This window comes from Aricia agestis, chromosome 1 (assembly GCF_905147365.1).
Source record: "Aricia agestis chromosome 1, ilAriAges1.1, whole genome shotgun sequence".
In the NCBI taxonomy this organism is placed as follows: domain Eukaryota; kingdom Metazoa; phylum Arthropoda; class Insecta; order Lepidoptera; family Lycaenidae; genus Aricia; species Aricia agestis.
In genome coordinates, this window is record NC_056406.1 from 13,626,997 (window position 1) to 13,640,733 (window position 13,737).

The 13,737-nt window shown below is 34.2% G+C and overlaps 2 protein-coding genes across 3 annotated transcripts; one reads left to right on the plus strand and one right to left on the minus strand.

Annotated features, from left to right (window-relative positions):
- The first annotated feature begins 1,843 nt into the window (after positions 1–1,843).
- LOC121733154 (transmembrane 9 superfamily member 2-like) lies at positions 1,844–7,251 on the plus strand. The gene is made up of 9 exons (XM_042123325.1): positions 1,844–2,159; positions 3,061–3,456; positions 3,596–3,751; positions 3,873–4,211; positions 4,650–4,742; positions 5,063–5,268; positions 5,951–6,110; positions 6,448–6,609; positions 6,822–7,251. Exons 1-9 carry the CDS (start codon positions 2,034–2,036, stop codon positions 7,161–7,163), a joined length of 1,980 nt encoding a protein of 659 aa, XP_041979259.1. The 5' UTR covers positions 1,844–2,033; the 3' UTR covers positions 7,164–7,251.
- Positions 7,133–13,616, minus strand: LOC121733139 (DNA excision repair protein ERCC-5 homolog). Of its 2 annotated transcripts, XM_042123310.1 has the most exons (7): positions 13,200–13,616; positions 12,883–13,058; positions 12,557–12,762; positions 11,387–11,582; positions 9,401–11,300; positions 9,029–9,315; positions 7,133–8,937 (listed from the first exon to the last, which is right to left on the minus strand). In XM_042123310.1, exons 1-7 carry the CDS (start codon positions 13,285–13,287, stop codon positions 8,224–8,226), a joined length of 3,567 nt encoding a protein of 1,188 aa, XP_041979244.1. In that variant the 5' UTR covers positions 13,288–13,616; the 3' UTR covers positions 7,133–8,223. The 2 variants fall into 2 exon arrangements, with proteins under 2 accessions (XP_041979244.1, XP_041979248.1); XM_042123314.1 differs by lacking the exons at positions 12,557–12,762; positions 12,883–13,058; positions 13,200–13,616 and having other exon boundaries at positions 9,401–11,311; positions 11,387–11,443.
- Between the last annotated feature and the right edge of the window lie 121 nt (positions 13,617–13,737).

Here is a 13,737-nt window from a genome sequence, read left to right on the forward strand (position 1 = left end):
CTATTCCTTTTACCCTCATAACCCAGTGGGCCGGAAGAACGACACGATTGGCGAAAGATCAGGCGCAGGACCGACTTTTTACGTCATGCACATCCGACGCATGGATCATTACTTGTCAGACGATTTGGTGATCAGCCTGCATTGTCTTAACCAAACTTGGAAATAACATATTGTTTCCAACGCGGGAATCAAACCCACGACCACGCTAAACCACTGGACCACGGAGACCACGATACGTTCTTGTAAATACTTACCGACGTTTTTTGTATAAATTAAATTGAAAAAGTTATTTCATCATCATCATCATATCAGCCTATATTCGTCCAAAAGTTATTTATTAGCAATAAAATATTATATTACTAGCTGTTGCCCGAGACTTCGTCCGCGTGGACTGAAGTCTATAGCGCTCGATGTCAACAAAATTGGTGTCAAAAGCTTTTATAAAAAAAACCCTGGTACCCCTTAAATCAAAACAGCTGTGCAGTGTGCACATAATATTTCATTTTTTAAATTAAACTTTATATTTTATGCCAAATAAAGCTTAGCCCCCCAATTACACAACTTTACCCATAAACTCATTCATTGATAGGTTTAGGGTTAAATATAACGTTAAATAGAAATAACAATCGAAAAAAATCGAAATTTAAACACCAGATGATACCACCTCTTATAGAAAGAAGTCTGAGCAAGCGTCAGCGCGATGTAGAAGACGCACGGCGCCATCTATTATGAATTTTTGGAACTAACTTAATTTGAACAAATTTACGCATTTTCACCCCCTTACAACCATTTTTTCCAGTAAAAAAGTAGCATATGTCCTTCCTCAGGCTTTAGACTATCTGTATACAAAATTTCATTACGACCGGTTCGGTAGTTTTGGCGTGAAAGCGAGGCAGGCAGACAGACAGACAGACAGAGATACTTTCGCATTTATATTATTAGTATAGATGGCAAAATATTAATTAATTTTGCGCACATTAACAGTTTGTATGCTTTGTTCAAAGAAACGCATAATGTTTTTAAGTGTTCAGAAGCACCACCCTGGAACTGAGTTGTCCCATGATATGCCGATCGCGCAATGCAGCGGGCATTGATGCACATATTGCATGACGAAAAATTAAACAACTTTTCAATCAATGTACAGCACGTAGTTTGCATGTCATTCGCGTCATTCACTACAATAAACGATCATGCGTGAATTACAGCACGTTACGCATGTCGTGCTGAAAAATTAAAGAAGTTGTAATTCAATGTACAGCACGTTGTACAGCACGTAGTTTGCATGTAATTCGCATCATTCACTACAATACACGATAATTCGTGCATTACAGCACGTAATGCATGTAATGCAGAATTACCGTTTAGCGAGCGCATAAATTCGTAAATAATGTAGCATTCGAATGGTGAAAGATTTTTTAAAATCGGTCCAGTAGTTTTTGAGCCTATTCATTACAATTAAACAAACAAACAAAGTTTACCTCTTTAAAATATTATTATATAGTATAGATAACTTTATTAAACAGTGCTAACTACTAAACTAAGCTAACACTCAATCATAGACTTAATATATACTGTCAATGGTAATTTTTCGTCAGTCACTAAAACCAGCAGAAAAAAAATATGTTGCTGTTAATGGCAGTCGGCTTCAAAGGTCGGCTCGCAGTCGGCAGTCAAACGTAACATCGGCAGTCGGCACCCGGCAGAGTTCATAGGTATTTCATGGGTATTTCAAAGTTCATGCAACATCAGTGCAACACGTGGCAAATGTCTTCCGTAACCGAAGTAAAAAAGAAGAGGAATAATTTTTTATCTATCAAATTATGGTGACGTGACGTAAGAAATTTCTAAATTGTCATTTGAATGTGATTGAAAAATTACGGGATTTTGTGTAAATTCTGCGGATTTTCATCGGTTATTCCTAATTACGTCGTGTTTTATATTTCATAGGACTATGTGGGATATGTTGTCATAATAGTAGCTCTAAAACGTTTGAATAAACAGTTTACGCAAGAAGTCACCATCCTAACGTAAATATGGCACTATTGCCGTATGTGGTTTGCAATTTGTTGCTTTTGTCATCTATTGCGGCGTTTTATTTGCCCGGCTTAGCTCCCGTAAACTACTGCAGAGCCGGTGATGACAATGGAAAATCTTGTAAAGTAAGTAACTTCATAATAACTTTTGGACAATTCGTTCGCATGTTTCTCAAAACCAACATCATTATCCCTAATGATTCGAATTACATCTTCCACGTTTTATAAATTTGAATCTATCACCTTGGAATTTAGTTCTAATGTATCAAAAACTACATGAGTTTTTACCTAGTCATTGTTAGCTCAACCTTAAAATTCGTTCTGGAAAATTGATAACACTATAATCACTAAAAGTCTATGAATCTTTAACACCATAAGCACTTATTACAAATATTATATTAACTTAAATTATTGTGCTAATATTTTTCATTTAGAAGTATGCTCAGAATGTTGAGTAGAAACTAGGCAATCTGATAATGTAAAAATATGAGTAGTCTTTATGAAACTTAATACATAATGTTTTATATTATTTTGCTTTAATAGTTTAAAACTAAATGAGTGCAAACCCAGTTTGCTTGCAAAAGATTTGTAACACAAATTCTTTTATAATTCATATTTTAATGAAGTGATATATTTCTAAAATTTAAATTTTTCAAATGTATTCATGATAATTTAGAGTGACCTTTGCAATAATTATGAATATTTTCATGGCAATTTTTTTACATATGAATTATAAGCAATTTGTAAAATATTTAAGATTCCGTGATATTATATTTTGCTATTAGTTGACTCCCATAACTCCATTGTGCTAAATTTAGTTTATCGCGCGGGAACCGTACATTTTTCTGGCATAAAAAGTTTTGTATGTCCTATCCCGGACTCAAAATATCTCCATACTAAATTTCAACAAAATCGGTTTAGTGGTTTGGGCATCAAGAAGTAACAGACAGACAGCGCACTTTGACATTTCTACTATTAGTATTATAACCTGTATTTGTATTTATGAATAAACAAAAATTTATTTCAGAATGAAATTCCATTGTATGTGAATAGACTCAATACAGAAGAATCTGTTATTCCATTTGAATATCACCATTTTGATTTCTGTCTGTCTGATGAAACTCAGTCGCCAGTCGAGAATCTTGGCCAAGTAGTTTTTGGCGAAAGAATTAGACCGAGTCCCTACAAATTAAACTTCCTGGAAGATGTCAAGTGTAGGGCTGTGTGTACTAAGGACTATAAGGGCTCTGACCCTGAATCTATTAAGAAACTCAATCTACTAAAGATGGGAATGGCTCTATACTACCAACACCACTGGATTTTGGACAATATGCCTGTCACATGGTGCTACCTAGTCAATGAGGGGGGGAAAACTTATTGCAGTACCGGTTTCCCAATGGGATGTCAAGTTAGAAGAGACTTGGTAAATATTTGGTTTTGTGTTATTGTTTTTATGTTTATTAAAATCGAAAGTTTGGAAAAAAAAGCTTAATACTTTGTCTTATTTGACAATATTTTATCACATAATTATTGATAATAAACAATGCAAAATCATTTTACAGGATACTTGTGCACCAATTGTGAATACATCACCTAATCAAGTTGGCACCTACTTTCTTTTTAATCATGTGGACATTGAGATCACTTATCACAGCGGCAGGGAAGAGGAATGGGGTGTAGGATTTGGGGATAATGGAGGCCGTATTATATCTGCAAAGGTATGTTAACCAATTACTATTGTTTATATTTTGTTTTCAACTAAAAATAAAATATAATGTTAGTTGAAAGCTTGTTACAAAAAAACCTATAATATTATTTATAAGTGTTTATTTTTTATAGATCAAACCTGCAAGTATTCACCACCAGAACAAGGATAACCTCGATTGTAGTGCTAGGAACAACCAACTGGAAATACCAAATACTCTGACTGGAGATGAAATATTCAGTATCACATACACATACAGTGTAACCTTTAAAAAGAACAATACTATCAAGTGGTCCTCACGTTGGGACTACATTCTGGAATCAATGCCACAAACAAATATTCAGTGGTTTTCTATTTTGAACTCTCTTGTTATAGTACTCTTCCTCAGTGGTATGGTAGCCATGATTTTGCTCAGGACCCTACACAAGGACATTGCCAGATACAATCAAATGGAATGTGGCGAGGATGCACAGGCATGTTTTCTGTAATTTCTGTTGATTATGTGCTAGTACCTACTAATGGTGTTTGGCAGTAAAAGATAATTTTAAAAATAGATATATTATGTATAGACCATTCGGAAATAATGATAAGCTATCATTAAACTTATCTGTACAAATTTATAAATGATGTTACATTCTGGTTATAAATGTTACCTACAGTAATTAATCAAATGTGACTTAACAGAAACCTATATTGATATCCTTTTTGTAATATGGATTAATTGAACTAACCAAAAGATTCCCTTTATTTACATAAGACCATCATGTTGCGCGACATCTGGAGTAGCCGAATTGAGCCAAATCGAAATTGAAAATGATTGAAAATTCATTGCCTCATATCATTTGTGTCAGAGCGAATGTATCAGTAAAACAAGTTGTGGCAATCAATTCCTAAACTATTTTTTTATCCAGGAGGAATTTGGTTGGAAGCTGGTTCATGGCGACGTGTTCCGTCCACCGCGCCGAGGGATGCTGCTGGCTGTATTCCTTGGGTCTGGAGCACAGGTGATTAATCTTGTTTTAGTTGTCTAATTTGTAAATTATTTTACAAATGAGTATTCAATGTCCAGCGACTGATTTTAACATAAGAAAACTGTAAGTACGGACTTTAGCTACTGCTTAACATCCTAAGGCTGTCTGCACACCAACCCCACTTGTGGACAAGTCGCAAAATACATTCTTTGCAGCATTGGTGTGCAACAACCTTAAAAATGTTAAAAAATGGACCATTCCCTAGAGTTCGCTGTGTTAAAATCGGTTGCATAAGTTGCTTTCATTGTTTAAAATATTATTAAAGATAATAAATCCAGATTTAACTTTTCCAGGTGTTTGGTATGACTCTCGTGACGTTGGCGTTCGCCTGCCTCGGTTTCCTGTCGCCGGCGAACCGCGGCGCGCTGATGACGTGCGCGCTGGTAGTGTGGGTGCTGCTCGGCGCCGCCGCGGGGTACGTCAGCGCCCGCATCTACAAGAGCTTCGGCGGACGACGCTGGAAGAGCAACATACTACTCACCTCCATGGTCTGCCCTGGGTATGTTTTTATTTTTTTTATAAAATAAGGGGACAAACGAGTATATGGGTCACCTGACGAAAAGCAACTACCATGTCTGTCTCTGTCGCCCATGGACACTCGCATGGGCGTAAATAAGGGGCTCCTGGGGGTCCGGACCCCACTCATTACTATCCATCTTACTTGTCCAATTTCGACAATTATATATGTACCTCGCCGAATAAAATTAGTGCGGTACATGTATAAAAAAAAGTTTTGATTTCCTAAACACGTTGCCTATTTGCTGCTGCGGAACCCTTTATTCTAACTAGCACTTGGCCGCTTTTTTAAGTTAGACACTCGCAACAAGAACTGCAAGTTCGTTGCCCGTCTCTATATCCGGGTATATGTATCAAATGAACAAACAAGAAACAGTCTGTCTCCTTCACGCGTAACTATTTTGACGTAGGAGAATTTTGTAATGAAGGAAATATAATTATTTTGCTTCTCTTTCTCGCAGACCAAAGGTTTATCCTCCCTAAACGCATTTCGTGATAAAATAGTATTTTGTTCTTTTTCTGGTTTTGAATGCGTGTATGATCATTGTGAGATTTGATTGGAAAATATGTATAAGTGTTTTACTACCCCCAAAGCCTAGATTAAAGCAATCAATACTTGATATGAATAAACTTGATCTTTAATTTGTTTTTATTTTTTTTTACAGTGTTGTCTTTTCATTGTTCTTCATAATGAACTTGGTGCTGTGGGGCAAGGGATCCTCGGCAGCTATTCCTTTCTCAACATTGGTTGCTCTGCTGGCTCTATGGTTTGGAGTTTCAGTCCCACTCACATTTATCGGAGCTTACTTCGGATTTAGAAAGAGGGTAATTATTCATTTTATAAAACCCTAAAATTGCGTTTGGAAAATTGTACTTACGATAAAGATTGAATTTAGTAAAACTTCTTCCGCAATTAGCGTGTTCCTTGAGGTTTGCTTTTAGGCTAACCTTATATTTAGTAAATAAAACACTTATATTAAAAAAACCTTTATTCAAACTTTTAAGTACAAGTAAATTAAGTTGTCCCGCAACTCTTTACTTACATTACGATTGTTTTATTACAGATCCTTTATATTAAAAAAACCTTTATTCAAACTTTTAAGTACAAGTAAATTAAGTTGTCCCGCAACTCTTTACTTACATTACGATTTTTTTATTACAGATCCTCGATCACCCCGTGCGGACGAACCAAATCCCCCGCCAAATTCCCGAGCAGTCTCTCTACACGCAGCCGATTCCCGGTATCGTTATGGGTGGAGTCTTGCCTTTTGGATGCATCTTCATTCAGCTGTTCTTTATTCTGAATTCACTGTGGTCTAGTCAGGTGAGTTTTAATACGTCGCATAATTACTGAGATCATTTGTTACTGACGATTAAAGTTTATCGTAACTTTTATCATTAAAAAATCAGTTCACAAACGGCGCAGTAATCGTTGAACATACAAAAATTAAAAAAATATATCCACAGCCAAACATAATAAATAACCTCCTCGTTTTTTGGAAGTCGGTTAAAAACAATGATAATTTTTTCTTTCAGATGTACTACATGTTTGGATTTCTGTTCCTGGTTTTCGTGATTCTCGTCATCACGTGCTCGGAGACTACGATCCTGCTTTGCTACTTCCACCTGTGTGCGGAGGACTACCACTGGTGGTGGCGAGCTTTCCTCAGCTCCGGCTCGACGGCGGGCTACCTCTTCATCTACTGCTGCCATTACTTCGTCACTAAACTCAACATCGACGACGCCGCCTCGACCTTCCTCTACTTCGGTTACACGTTTATAATGGTATTTCTGTTTTTCTTATTGACCGGTACGATTGGCTTCATGGCCTGCTTCTGGTTCGTACGAAAAATTTATAGTGTCGTTAAAGTAGATTAAGTTGTGTAGTAAAAGACTATTTAAACATAATGGTAACAATTGTGATCTGCCATTGTGTTATAATTTTTTAATTTAATATCGTGTTATTTAAATTAATATTTTAAAGAGATTTGTTTAGTCCTCTTTCTTTGTCGTTTCATAGTTGTTTGTACTGGTATGATACAATTTTAGTTCAAGCCATAGTTGAGCCCAGTTAATAGATAATATATTTTTTTTGCGGCCATTGCAATAATCATATCCACTGTACAGAACTTGTACACAACGCAGGTTTTATATTGAACTGAGAAAGAATTGGTAAGTATCAGTTTGTAATTATAAAATCGATAGTCATAATAACTTCATTAAGTGTGTACTTTTATAAGTTTAGTATATTACATAGGTTTATTATTGTATTGTAAATATATCACATGGTGGACTTGCTCTTGTTGTTATAAGACACTTAACAATGCACAACATGCTAAACCATAGTAGTAATCTGATTTTCAAATCATGAAAGAATGGTACTTAATTGAACGAAATTAAACACTTTGAATTACTAATGTTGATTGTCAGAATGGTTCGAACTGTTTCAGGAGTGTTCAGAATGATTTAAAATGTTCATGGGATGTTCTTATTACTAGGGATCTTTAGTATGATTGTGTTTCAGTCATTGTTTAAAGAAAAGCAATACAATTTGGGGCATTTTTCCATTATATTTTCTTATTATTTACTGTTAAAGATAGGAAAACATGTTTTTATAAAATTATGTGTGTGTTCTTAAGTGAATCTAGTATTATTTGTCTATGTATATGGTTTGTTTAAAAGATTTCTTAAACATGCAATTAATTATTTTAGGCCATATAATGTGTATTTTAATACAAATCTTAAAGTTTATGTTATTTCATTTTTTCTAACGGTTGTTATTTATCAGCTTACACCTTAAGTATTCATGCTTTTTATTAAGGATCTTTATGTGAATGTATGAGTAAACAATTAAATGACTATTTTAAAAATAATAATTTCTTGGTCTTTATACCTTCTCCTTTTAACTATCTTAGAAGAAATCCATCGTATTTTACAATTAATTGCTGTCACTGCTTTCAGAAAGCTCAGCATCTTCTTTAGGTTTTGGTAATTTACGTTTACTTGTTTTTGTTTTACGATCTATTTTAGTTTTTCTAAACATTTCTATAGCTTTTAATTTGTTTTGCAACATGCTTTGTTTATCCTTCTCTCTCTGAGGTATAATTTCCTGAACTCTTTGTGATTTAGTTATATTTATGGAAAACTTTGCACTCTTCTCGTGCAGTTCTTCAGTTTTTACAACTTCTGTTATTGTATTGATGTTGTCTACGTCTTTTGGCCGTTTCGATGATGTGGAAGGAACTATATCATCAATGTTAGTATTTTCAGCGGAATCGCAAGTTGTTTTCGATGCAGGTAGTTTTCTTTTCCGTATTTTAGTAGGCTGTACATTTTTTTTATTTGTCGTTTGTTCAATGTTTGGTGACGAAGTGTGCGGGGCGATTCTTTGGACCGCAGCTTTAACTCGTTTACTCATTTGATCTTCCAAGGATTGAAAATCAGTTTTCCTCTTAAAATAATCTTGAACTAACTTTTGATTCTTACGGTCTTGAATTCTTTTCAATACTGGTTTAATAATCTCATCTAGTTTATTTTGGGACCACCCAAATTTCGCTTTTGTGTAATCACGCAATACTGTAACATCTATATTGCCCCATGTAAAATTCTCCTCACTTTTTTCAACATTTGGTTCCAAATAAGCTTGAACTACCTATTAAAAAAACAGATAATACTTTAGATTAGGACCGTAGTACGTGTATGGAATTTTTAATGACATTAATAATATTATTATCATCACTTACCCGTACACTAGGAAAATCGTCTGTTAATTTGACATTTTTCAGTTTTTTCTTCAAACTTATGTTATCAGTGCGTCTGCCAGCTCTTACCCATTTCTTGAAATCTATAAGACCTGTTATCATTTCTTGATACTGTGCTTGTTTCGTGTGTTCATTTAACATCTTTTTTTTGTTAAACGGAAAAGAGGCTAATATTTCTAAAGCTGTAACTGGTCCTACGCCACTAATACCTGTTGTGTAGTCACTACCGACAAGTAAAGCTAACAGTATTAGTTGCTCTCTCGTTAAATCTAAAAAAAAGGTTTCCATTGCATTATATTATAATAAAAGAAATAATGCAAACGTAAAATGCTTAAAAAATAATATAATACATACTAAACGACTTTTCTATTCTTTCACTGAGATATTGAAGCACATGTTTCTTTTGATTGAAAAAGTTTTTGTATACTGTCTGTCCTCCAAACAACCAAATATCACTATCATCAGTAATTGTGCCGTCCGTTAACTTCACACTCTCAAGGAAAGCGCACTGTGCTTCTGCCTCCATAGGCGCGATAATGTATGGTATGCCAAAAATTTGAAGCAGTTCTTGCGCTTCTTTTGTGATTTGTTCCGTTATGTTTCTCCCTACTCTGTCTAGTCTTGATTTTTCTTGAACTAGGTTATCTTCCTGTTCTTGAATATCTATTGCAATTGAATTTAATTCATCCTGAAAAATACCACTTGATGCTTCTTTAACAGAAGCTACTTTTGATTCCTTAGCTGATTTATCTGCAGAAGCCTCAAAAGAGTTTCTGTCTGGGACTGTTACAGGAATGCTTTCAGATGCCGATTTATTTTGATTTGCTGGTTTAAATGTTTCGCAAACCAAGTTTTCCTTTCGACCTTTACAATCTAGTGTTGTTGAGTTTGAGATGTTCTTAAAATCGTTTGATGATTCGATTTTCTTACCCAAAGCTATTTGTGCATCTTTGAATGCTTCAATCTCATCAGAAGTTCTCGAAGTTTCCAGTGGGCTTAAAATAATATTTTTTTCTAGAACATTTTTGGCCGCTGAATCTTCATTTATCTTAGGAATCTCAACATTTGAGGGCATATTGTTATCTACCGCGTTTTCTTGGTCCGATTTACCAGCACTGTTTTTATTGAATATATCTGCAAATATATCATCCTCCATCTTCTCATTTACATTAAGAGTAAGTTGCACTACTGGAACTTTAAATTTTCCATCATCAGATACTTCCTCAAATTCGTCCTCACTTGATTCAGAAAGATTTTCTGAGATCATTTCTTTTTCGTGATTAACTATTCCAGATTTTTCACTTGTGTCACATGGATTTCTTTCAGATGCTTTATTAATATCGTACGACTTTTGTTTTATTGCTGATAGTTCAGATAAAGCCTTATTATTGTTTACATTAAATATACTTTTGTCTTCTAAAAGGTCTTCCGTACTTGTATCAAGTGTTATAACCTCAAATTTATCTTCTTCAACACATATTACAGATGCTTCTGTATCTTTACTTTGATCATTTTTTATTTGTGTATCAGTTTTCAAATCTTCTGTGACATTCTTCTTAGGTATAGCAATATGTTTCTCACTATCATCCTCACTAGAAGTTAAATCTATTCGTTCTTCAATTATCGACTTTTCATTATTTAGTTCTTCAATTATCTTATCGACGTTAAGTCCTGTACGTTTCTTTTTTCCTTTTTGTTTTGATGTTACTATTTCATCTATCGCTTTATCGGTCAAATCAGTGTATTGCATAATATACGCTTTTGCAGATGACAGATCCGATTGAATAAAGCCATCTTCATCTTCACTGTCTGAATAATCAGACTCTGTAAAATTTGAAGTCCAAGATTCATCAGTTTTTGAAGTATTTGCAGAAGCATCCTGATCGTCAACACATTCTAACGACATTTTAATAGCTTTCTGTAAATCGTCCTCCAATTCGTCATTTTTTACTGTTGATTCGTTAGTGTTATCATTTACCTTCTCACTTGAAAATTCTGATGGTGGAGCAAGACTTTTATTTTCTTCTTTCTTCTTCGCTTCAGCTAAAGCTTCCTTAACATTACTAATTAGTAAAAACCGAGTGTTATTGTTAGAAGCTATTCTACGACTAGGTAAACTTTCTATTTTTGTATCAATACCTTCTTCATTTAGTAATGATTCCAACTCATTAAGTGACATACTTCCTTCCCCTATTTCTTTTTCAGTTTCTTCAAGACATTCTTGTAATTTTCTTCTTTTTAGTAATCTTTGCATCTACAAAGACACTAATAATATAATTACTGCACAGTTATGTGTATCTTAAGGCATAGCTGTCATTAAAAATAATATTAATTAAGTACCTGAAAGTCTGAAAAATTGTCACTCTTTTTTGGCAAAGTATGTAGTTTTCCCCAAGAGTTCATTTTCCTAGTTTCTTTTAATTCTACCAACATATCGTATTTTTCTTTCGCAGGTAAATTTTTAAATTTCTCAGATTCCAAATCAACAGTGTGCAAATCAATGCTTGATGAGCTTGAACTCTTTTCGTCTTCTGATCTAAAATATTAACAAGTAGCAGGAATAAACAATATTTAGAGATGACATAATAGATGTTAGTTATTATTATATTATTACATAAGAACATAATTAAAATTGAATACTTAAAAAATCGGCCAAGTGCGAGTCGGACTCGTGCACGAAGGCTTCCGTACCGTTATAGAGCGAAATTAGGCAAAAATTGTGTTTTTTGTATGGGAGCCCCCCTTAAATATTTATTTTATTTTAATATTATTATTAATTATTAAAGTACAAATATAATTAAGGATGCTGTGAAAATTTCAAGTGCCTAGCAGTTGTCATTATTGATTACAAGCAAAAAAACCCAAAAAAATTATGTTATTCCCATAACATAATTTTTTTGGGTTTTTGGCCCCCCACAAATATTTTTTTTTTAGTACTTATTTATTGTTATAGCGGCAATAGAAATCTATAACAAATACTAAAATAATAATTTTACACAATTGTGAAAATTTCAGAAGTCTAGCTATAGCAGTTCTTGAGATACAGCCTGGAGACTGACAGAAGGACAGACATTGAAGTCTCAGTAATAGGGTCCCGTTTTTATCCTTTGGGTACGGAACCCTAAAAAACTTACTACAATAACAATTTATTGTTATTCTAGTAAATTTTTATAATAATTTATAATAAGAAGAATTGTGCAAACAATTTATTTTCAAGTTCCATTTTAACATCTTCATTATTATGTATTTAATGTTGTAAGGATTTTAATAATTAATGATTGTAACAACATAATTTATTAATTAGCATTACTTGAATCTGGATACATTTTTATAAATCATCCAGCGATTATGTAACCATCGGTGTGGTTGATGGCTTTATTAACCCATCAATCCCCAAGCGGCAGCCGGCTGCCGCATAATAATTGAAAATCTACTGTGTTTGTGATACCCACAAATCACAATGGAGGTGTTAAAACAGAAATAGTGATGTAGTCTTTAACTAAAACTTACTCAGATTCAGACTCTTGATCCTTTTCTGGAAGTGCCGGTAGTTTAAATATGTCATCACTAGATTCAATAGGGTTGGTTTTTTTAGTAGGAATTTTATTTCCTAATAATGAACCAATTGCAGTTTTCTTTCCTAATATAATAGCCAGTTCCCTTTTAATTCTTTCAGATTCAGAGTTGTATTTGGCTTTGTTAGCTTGTCTCTTTCCCTACAATAGAAATAAGATTAAGTATAAAAGTTATCTGTTGGATGCTTCATGCTACGGATGAAAATATTATGCTAGTTAGTTGCCAACATCAAGTATAAAGAAAGCAATAGTAATACATACTATAGTATCTTTTTTTAAATCCGGGAAACCACCATCAAACACAAATACTGGCTTTATTCTAAAGTATAATAATTTGCAAAGACGCTGAAATAATCCTATCAGATGTGCGTTTGGTACAGGAGCTCCCTTGGCATCCTGATATCCTTTCACCATCTGATGCAACCATATTGAAATATCTAGAAAAAATAATATCCTTTATACCTACTCATACAATTTTATATCTGTATTACTTAAGTAAGTACTTAATTTAAAAGAATATATTAAACAAACTACAACATAAAAAATAATAAGTATTAAAAAAAAACACCTGTACCTACCCACAGCCAAAACTTTATTTTCCAAAGTTTCTACAGGTACCGGTTTACCGGCAGGCTCGATCAAACGCCACAGTCCAGTAACTCCCATTGCTGATGAAAATGTATATAATTTTTTATTTTTATTATCGTACTAGATTATTTAATGTACACAGTAAAGGTCGTTTCCCACGAGATCACCGGTCAATCGTTGGTCTCTTCCTCACACATTGCAACCATTTTGCTCTCCAAGTTCCAACATATTCATCAGTCGTCACGCACACAACAATACAAATTGATGCCTATTGCTTGCTACTGGCGCATTTCAACGTATCTCGTGAGTGTTCGGTTCACTACATCAGTATCAAATGTTTTACTATGTTGTGACGCCCACTCTTTCCCACACTGTATTTTCTCACGCCCCATGCGTAACCCCACATCCTATGACCGACTGTATGTTAAACGTCAGTTGAGTTCATTCGGTAAACAGTCGGCATTCGACACGCCAACCAGCAACCGAGCTCTCTCGCATGTCTCGAGCTCGATAATATTCGCGCGATTG

What these genes read in the sequence shown, in the direction of transcription:
- LOC121733139 (XM_042123310.1), bottom strand. Translation starts at nt 13,287, where the DNA reads ATGGGAGTTACTGGACTGTGGCGTTTGATCGAGCCTGCCGGTAAACCG. An exon ending in AAATAAAGTTTTGGCTGTGG is followed by an intron (nt 13,059 to 13,199) that starts GTAGGTACAGGT and finishes TATTTTTTCTAG; the next exon opens with ATATTTCAATATGGTTGCAT. An exon ending in ACAATTTTTCAGACTTTCAG is followed by an intron (nt 11,301 to 11,386) that starts GTACTTAATTAA and finishes GTGTCTTTGTAG; the next exon opens with ATGCAAAGATTACTAAAAAG.
- LOC121733154 (XM_042123325.1), top strand. Translation starts at nt 2,034, where the DNA reads ATGGCACTATTGCCGTATGTGGTTTGCAATTTGTTGCTTTTGTCATCT. An exon ending in GCCGTATTATATCTGCAAAG is followed by an intron (nt 3,752 to 3,872) that starts GTATGTTAACCA and finishes TATTTTTTATAG; the next exon opens with ATCAAACCTGCAAGTATTCA. An exon ending in ACTTCGGATTTAGAAAGAGG is followed by an intron (nt 6,111 to 6,447) that starts GTAATTATTCAT and finishes TTTTTATTACAG; the next exon opens with ATCCTCGATCACCCCGTGCG.